The sequence below is a fragment of the Acomys minous genome (assembly GCF_964271855.1).
Source record: "Acomys minous genome assembly, chromosome: 16".
Taxonomy (NCBI): domain Eukaryota; kingdom Metazoa; phylum Chordata; class Mammalia; order Rodentia; family Muridae; genus Acomys; species Acomys minous.
In genome coordinates, this window is record NC_140498.1 from 79,445,179 (window position 1) to 79,453,475 (window position 8,297).

An 8,297-nucleotide genomic window follows, 5' to 3' on the forward strand; every position below is an offset into this window, starting at 1 on the left:
CAACCAATTAGGAGAAGCCAGGCCAAAGTTCCTAATGCCCCATGACTGGTTCAACCAATCTTTTCTATAGGTCAACTGCCCCTACGCCTATTACCCAACCACGAAATGCCAAGGCTTGTAACTCCCCGCTTGCAGCTTTTCTGCCCAAATGCTATCCAATCCATATACTGTAAATCCCATTTCTTTGTCTAAAACCTATAAAAACCCCTCTCAGTTAAGAACTCAAGGCCACTTCCCTGCATCTGCTGTGTCAGTGCATAAGAGGGGTGGCCCTGGTTGGAACCTGCAATAAAGACTTCCTTGCCATTGCATTTGAACTTGGCTCTTGGGTGGTCTGTCCCGGGAGTCTCTCAAAATTTGGGCAGAACACCTTCATGTGTGTCTAGCTTCAACCCCTCACAATAAACCTCTCCTGTGTTGTTTCCCCTCCCCCCTCACATTGCTCCTTAAGTAGCTACCCTTTCCTCCTCTTATGAGAGTTGGCCATTATCCTAGCTACTCAATTAGACATCACTTTCTTTTTTCTTTTTTTTTTGGTTTTTCAAGACACAGTCTCTCTGTGTAGCCTTGGCTGTCCTGGACTCACTTTGTAGACCAGGCTGGCCTCGAACTCACAGAGATCCACCTGCCTCTGCCTCCTAAGTGCTGGGATTAAAGGCATGTGCCATCGCGCGCCCCCTGGCTTTCTCAGTTTCTATGAGTAACCCTATCTTCCAGTTATATTGAAGGCAGCGCTCCTTTAGCTAAATTTCACTTTGTGTCACTCAGTATTTTCAAGCAAGCTTACTAGTAAATCCTTTACAACATTAATTTTATTAAGAGTTTTTCAGCCGGGCAGTGGTGGCGCACGCCTTTAATCCCAGCACTTGGGAGGCTGAGGCATGCGGATCACTGTGAATTCAGGGCGAGCCTGGTCTACAAAGCGAGTCCAGGACAGGCAAGGTATACAGAGAAACCGTGTCTCCAAAGACAAAAAAAAAAAAATCTCCTGCTTCACCAGCTAGGAGGCTGAGGCATGGGAACAGAGAGTTCCAGTTGCCATAAAACAAACCAGAGAAGTAAACAGTGCAAGGGCCCACGCCTGTTAATTCCCCAAACCAGTTTCCGTGAGAGACTGAGGCTGAGGCAGGAGGAACTCTAAATCCAGGACAGCCTGGGCTGCGGTCGAAGCCACTCGTTCATCGGAAGCAAAAACCAAACCACCATGAATAGGAGGACAAGATTTGAGAGGACAACCCCAGGAACTTCCGGTTAGCTACACCACCTCGTCGCCAAGCTCTCGACTTCCGGGCGCAGGACGCCCCCGCCTCCGCGTTTCCCCGTAACCGACGTCTTATTCGTCCAATGACCTTCAGGGCCCTGCTTCTCCTGGGCTCTGATTGGTTGCTTGCTAAGTCACCGCCTCCGCTCTTCCCTTCTCCTTGATAGAAATTGCTGGACGCTGGGGGCAGTTTCGCAGTTAGTCGTCTCTGAAGACAGAGGTTGCTGCTAGCGAGAAGGATGCCGCGTGGAAGCCGAAGCCGCACTTCCCGGGTGGCCCCTCCGGCCAGGTGAGACCCTCCTAGGCGCTGGGGACCGAGAGCCGGCGGCCATGGCGAGGTTCCGAAGCCAAAGAGTGGGGTTAGGCCGCTGGTGGTGAGACAGACGGTGGCGAACTGTCGGGGGGAAGGGATCCGCGGCTCGGGAAGAGGTCTCCCCGAGAAGGAGGACACGCTCTGTGCTGGCCCTGAGAGGACGCTAAAGCGTGACCTTTCCTCTAGACTGCTTGGGGGAAGGGCCTTACGTAGTCTACATAGAAAAGAGGCGGGGAAAGAAGCTCTGGAGGTGGGGGGTGGGGAGGTGTTGGTTTCTTACTGTTTTTTTTTTTTTCTAAGGCCCTCAGGCTAACGAACTTCACATAGGTCTAGCTGCCCTTCCTTGATTTTTTTCCCCTCGACTCCACTTCCGTCCGGCTAGATTGTTAATTGGGTTTGGTGGCGCACGCCTTTAATCCCAGCACTCGGGAGACAGAGGCAAGGCAGATCTGTGTGAGTTCGCAGGCCAGCCTGGTCTACAAAATGAGTCCAGGACAGCCAAGGCTGCAGAGAAATCCGGTCTCGGGAAGAAAAAAAAAAAGTGCGTGGCGCCTGCGGTGTACGGGGCCTAGGATTTAGAGTTCCCTACTTCCGCCACTTGGGTCCAGGATAGCCAACGGTGGTAAACGCTCTATTGAGACATCCCGCCAGCGCACGTGAAGACAAGAAGGAAATGTTGACAGCATCCACATTGCAGATGGCTTTCCCACTTAGGGTGAATAAGATCAAAGCTTAAAGTTGTGACCGTATTGGGAGTGAACCTCAGGACTGTGTGTGTGTGTTGGTGATGGTGTCCTTATAGCGCCCCCCCCCCCGCCCCGCCCCCTGGTCTACTCAAAGGCAATAATGTGGCTACCAGTTCATGGAGAGACCGTGTCTCCAAAAGCCAAAAAAAAAAAAAAAAAAAAAAAAAAAAGTTACTAAAAAGTTGCAGTTCCAACAGGTTCCTTTCTCTAGTCCCCTCCCCCCCTTGGTTTGGGGAGGGGTTGAGGGGTGGCTTGTTTTGTTTGAGATGGTTTCACTGTGGCCTTGGCTGGCCTGGAAATCAACTGCTTCTAGCTCCTGAGGGCTGGGATTAAAGATACGGTTCACAGTGCCATATCCTGGGGACTTAACCTTTCCTAATGGGTAAAATGAAGGCATTGGTCTAACATTACCTCATAACTGTCTTGGATTATGTTGACTTTTGAGTGGATTTCTCCCTTGTTCACACTGGTCCTAAATGTGCTAACTAGTCTTGTTCACTCCCTGAATAGCTGAAACTACTGGTGTGTTTATGTCTGTATGTGTTAAGGTCAAAGGGCATCATGTGGGAGCTAGGCGCTACTTTCCACATTGTGGGTTCCCGGAATCAACCTCAGGTTGTCAAGAACCTGTCTGCAGTGCTTCATTTCACCGGCCCCTCCTCTAGCGCTAAATCTTTTTTTGATTCGTTTTTTCCCTTCGAGACAGGATTTCTCTGTGTAGACCAGGCTGGCCTTGAACTCACAAAGATCCCCCTACTTCTGCCTGTGCTGGCATTAGAGGCTTGTACCACCATGCCTGGCCTAGCTCCAAATCTTTATTGAGAAGTCAACTAGGTTAGAACTCCTTTATCTAAATGTACTCTGTAGCAACAACAGTCTGATTTTTGATACTCACAGAGTAATACAATGGAAGCTCTTTGCTCTATAGATCTTGCTGTTCTGGGACTCACAGAGATCTAACTGTCTGGGGTTAAAGAAATGCTAGCATGTCTTTCTCGCCTTTTTCTGTGACTGGGTATATGCAAATGAATGGGTACTTCTTGTTCAGGCAGAGGTGTCAGGTGGCCTGGAGCTGAGTTTCCACCTGACTGCTTCCTTAGTGCTGGGACTAAAGGTGTCTGCCACTGTGCCCAACCTTGCTTTTTTTTAGATCAGGTTTTGTTTCTCAGGCTGGCCTCGAAGTCCCTCTGTAGAACAAGAAGGACAGTAGATATGCCGAAGTGTAAGGTGAAAAGTCCACAAGACCTCAACCCTACATAGAGAATGCCAGCAGCTAAGGAACGCTGAGAGCAGGAGAAAGAAACACTCTTCCCCTGGGAGAGCACACCAAGTGGTCAGCGCTGAGTACAAGTACATACAAGTACATACAGACTGAGGCAGATTATATTTAGTAATGTGTGCATATACACATAGCAATGAAAAAGGAAGCCATGAATTTGAAATAGACCAAGAAGGGTTATATGGAAAGAGGTTTGGAGAGTGGTTAGGGAACAGAAAGGTTGTAGTTACTATACTCTCAAAAAATAATAAAAGTCGGGTGGTGGTGGCGCATGCCTTTAATTCCAGCACTCGGTGGGCCACAGTGAGTTCAAGGCCAGCCTGGTCTACAAAGGGAGTCCAGGACAGCCAAGGCTACCCAGAGAAACCATGTTTCAAAATAATGATAAGCGTGTAGAAAAGGGGAAGATATCCCTATGTGGCTCAGGATGACCCTGAGCTGCTAGTTCTTCCTGTGTCTAGCTTCTCAGTGCTGGCATTACAGCTGTGTGCCACTGAACCTGGCCCTTTTGGTTTCTTCAGTAGATTTTTAAAGCCATTTGGAACTGGAAACTGATTGGTTTTGTCCTTTTCTAGCCGAGCCCCTCAAATGAGGGCTGCTCCCAGAAGAGCACCTGCAGCTCAGCCTCCAGCAGCAGCTGCACCATCTGCAGTCGGCTCACCTGCTGCTGCACCCCGGCAGCCAGGCCTGATGGCCCAGATGGCAACCACCGCAGCGGGTGTGGCTGTGGGCTCTGCCGTGGGGCACACCTTGGGTCACGCCATCACTGGGGGCTTCAGTGGAGGAGGTAACGCTGAGCCCGCAAAGCCTGACATCACTTACCAGGTAAGATTTGGGCAGCTTTTCTTTCCGCACTCTTATTTTCTGGGGAAAGTTGGCCGCTGGAAAGCATCTTTTATGTAGGAACCTTTGTTTAACTTAAGGTCCACAATGCTTCTGAGTGGTGCTGTCTCAGTATTTTTAAGTGGGGTGTGCTGGGTTGTAGTTCAGTGAGTGAGCACTGACTCTTCTAGCAAGAGGGCCTCAGTTTCAATGCCATGATCCCACAAAAAGTCATGCCTCACCATCCTTAGCTGTAACTCCTGCGTTGTGGGGCGGAGACAAGCATATGGCACAGCGTGGCTGGCTGGCAGATGGGCAGAAATAACTGGCTTCTGGCTCAGTGAGAGGCCCTGTCTCAAGCCAGTAAGGAAGGGAGAGGTAGGAGGAAGATGCCCGGTGCTTGCTTGGTCGCCCAGGGCCACATCCATCCACATACTCGCATAGTGTGCTTTGAGGTAGACCTTAGGCTAGCATCAAGAACAGACCCGGGGCTGGAGAGATGGCTCAGAGGTTAAGAGCACCAGCGGCTCTTCCATAGGTCCTGAGTTCAATTCCCAGCAACCACATGGTGGCTCACAACCATCTATAACATGATCTGCTGCCCTCTTCTGGCAGGCAGGCACACATGCAGGCAGAACCTTGTGTACATAATAAATGATCTTTAAAAAAAAAAAAAAGAACAGACCCACCTCACTGTAAAATGGCCATTTTCTCTTTGGGTGATACTTGGCTTTGAGAGGATTTCACTCAAGCTAGCCTTGAACTCATGGCAGTCCTCTTGCCTTGACATTCAGTACTTAACCTTGGTTGGCTACACTTACTTTGGGTTTCTACTAGAGACAAAGTCTTGAGTGTGTGAGCTTCAAAGTTGTAGCAGTTTTCAAGGCTGTCCTTTCAAGTGTTGCTGTTACAGATAAAGCCATGAGGCCTGCCCTGTTCCTGAACGGAAAACTTTCTAGCTGTTTCCCCAGCTCCCAGTGTGTGATTTCTGCCCTTGTGTGGGTGGCCCTACCCTTCCCCAGGAGGACCTAATGTTGTGTCTTGGCAGGAGCCTCAGGGATCCCAGCTGCTGGACCAGCAGTCTCGTGGGCCTTGCTCTCTTGAGATCAAGCAGTTTCTGGAGTGTGCCCAGAACCAGAGTGACGTCAAGCTGTGTGAGGGCTTCAACGAGGTGCTGCGGCAGTGCAGAATTGCAAATGGTAGGTGGCTTGTCATCTGTCGGAGTGATAGTCCTGAACCCCATAGGGTGCTGGAGTTAAGTCCCCATAGGACCTTTTTTGAGATAGGGTTTCTCTACACAGCATTCAGTGTCCTGGAACCCACCCCGTAGACCACACTGGCCTCCAGAGATCCTCCTGCCTCTGTCTCCAGAATGCTGGGGTTAAAGGCCTGCAGCACCATACCCTACCCCAGTAAGACTCTTATAAATTTAGCAGTTGAATGCTTGTTTCTGTTTTCCCACCTTCAATTAAACCAGTGGTTTTCACCTTTCCAAATGGTTCAACCCTTTAATACAGTCCTTGAGTTGTGGAGGCCTCCTAACTTTTGTTGCTACTTTGTAACTATAATTTTGCTAATGTTGTGTAAAATATCTGCTGTGACTCTTGAAAAGTGTGGAGACCCACAGATTGAAAAACAAAAACAGAAGGGGCCTGGCAGGCTTTAGTTGTTGGGAATGGAAGGTATTGAATATCTTACAACTTTTTTTTTTTTAAACAGGTTTAATCTAATCAAGAAATTCAAACTGAAGAAATGTAAATTCGTGTTGAAGTTGAAAGTGCAAATATGGACCCTTATTTCTAAAGCTCCATTGCTTCAGAACGGCCATGAAAGAGTTCTTCTAACTACAGATGTTCACTGAGGCTTGTAGTGTTGGTGGCTGGGCAAGTGGTTGGCCTTATGTTTTGTGAGTTAATATAAAGTGGGTTAATATAAAGTCATTCAGAGGTGTGTGGTCGTCTTATTGTATTGTGGTAAGAGCATCATGCCATTTGTAGGAGAACACAGATATATCAGCTTGCCTTTCATTCATCTAGTCTTGTGGTGTGATCCTTTTATTTTTTTAAATTTAAATTATTTAATCAAATTACAACTAGATTGTTGTCCCCTCACTTGTATCTTCCTGTTCCCCTCCTGTAGGCCTGTGACAGAAGGGGGGACCTTCTCCCCACCATATGATCACGGCCTATCAGGTCTCATCTGGGTAGCCTGCTTCCCTTTCCTCTGAGTGCCATCAGGCCTACCCAGCAAGGAGAAGTGGTCAGATAGGGGCCACCAGAGTTCATGTCAGAATCATCTATGGTGTGACCCTTACACACAGTTCAGCTCCTCATGTGGTGATTGCCCAACCATAAGATGATTTTGTTGATACTTAATAACTAATTTTGCTACTCTTGTGGATCATGGTGTAAATATCTAACAATGACTTCTGAAGGGTCATTGTCGTGGGTGGGGAATTAGCTTCCACCCAGCTGATCTGGCCCTTTACTGGGTGTTTTCATAAGGCAAAACTCACCATCAGTCAAGCTGCTTATTTAATGGCTGCAGCTGCTCTGGCCCAGAGTGCCATGAAAGTGTTACTCCCACAGAAGGTGCATAGCAGCGTGGAGTCCTCGCCCACGGGACACCACGATGCAGGGATCCTTGGTTCTTATTCTTGTTGCAAAGGAGTCCTGTGCCTCATTGTGTGGGCAACAGTTAACACTAACTGTTGGCTAACTCAACAGCACAGAGTACAACTTTTGGGAACCCTGTGCACCTTACAATTTCAAAAGTACTGATTCTCAAGGGGCATTAGTTTGTGCCAAATGGGTGCTGCTTTTTGTTTGTTTATGTTTTTCAAAACAGATTTCTCTGTGTAGCCTTGGCTGTCCTGGACTCACTTTGTATAGACCAGGCTGGCCTCGAACTCAGTGATCGCCTGCCTCTGCCTCCCAAGTGCTGAGATTAAAGGCGTGCGCCACCACTGCCTGGTTTATTTATTGGTTCTTCTGTGTAGCCTTGGCTGTCCTGAAACTTGTTTTGTAGACCAGGCCAGCTTCGAACCACGCCTGGTCCAAATGGCTTGTTTTACAGTTTTTTGTTTGTTTGTTTGATTTTTGAGACAGGGTTTCTCTGTGCATCCTTGACTGTCCTGGACTTGCTTTGTAGACCAGGCTGGCCTCAAACTCACATCAATCCACCTGCCTCTGCCTCCCGAGTGTTGGGACCACAGGCCTGTGCCACCATGCCCAGCTTTGATGATTTATTTTTGTTTGTGTGTTTTGTCTTGGTGTGTCTTAAGTGTGCCTAGTGTGTTTAGTGCGTCTAGTGCCTGAGTTCTACAAGAGCAGCCACTGCTCTTTTTTTCCTTCTGTTCTCTTCTGTGTAACAGCCCTGGCTGTCCTGGACTCACTTGGTAAGCTTGGCTGGCCTCAGCTCCGATTGATCCACCTGCCTCAGCCTCCAGAGTGCTGGGATTAAAGACATGTGTGTAGTCTCTACCTTTTCCAATCCTACTTTATTTGAGGTTCTTTAATGCTTACACTTCCCTTCCAACCCACCTACCCTCGATAGGAGAGAAAAAAGGTTAATGGGAGCAGGAGAAGTAGACCTTTTTGAACTCAGTTCCTGGGAGCAATTCTCACGGCATAGCAGGATTTTAGCCCACAAGCAGCTCCACCAAAGTTGCTGCTGGAACAGCAGCTGGAACCCGGAGCCCTGAAGCGTTCTCTGGAGCTTTGGATGCTCTAGGAGCGTCTCAAACAGCCAAACAATACCAAGACCCAAAAAGCCCCCGCCTCTTGGTTTGGGTTCATATATATCCTCTCAGGGTCTGTACTGAGATGTGTTTCGGCTGCTAAAAAGCAAGTCCCCACATGAGGTGGTTCATCTTCT

General features: G+C 48.5%; 1 protein-coding gene across 1 annotated transcript; it reads left to right on the forward strand.

Annotated features, from left to right (window-relative positions):
- The first annotated feature begins 1,395 nt into the window (after positions 1-1,395).
- On the forward strand, positions 1,396-6,361 carry LOC311586491 (coiled-coil-helix-coiled-coil-helix domain-containing protein 2). Its single transcript, XM_084762545.1, has 4 exons — positions 1,396-1,550; positions 4,175-4,424; positions 5,470-5,620; positions 6,141-6,361. The coding sequence occupies exons 1-4, from the start codon at positions 1,501-1,503 to the stop codon at positions 6,149-6,151; spliced, it is 462 nt and encodes a 153-aa protein (XP_084618671.1). The 5' UTR covers positions 1,396-1,500; the 3' UTR covers positions 6,152-6,361.
- The last annotated feature ends 1,936 nt before the right edge of the window (positions 6,362-8,297 follow it).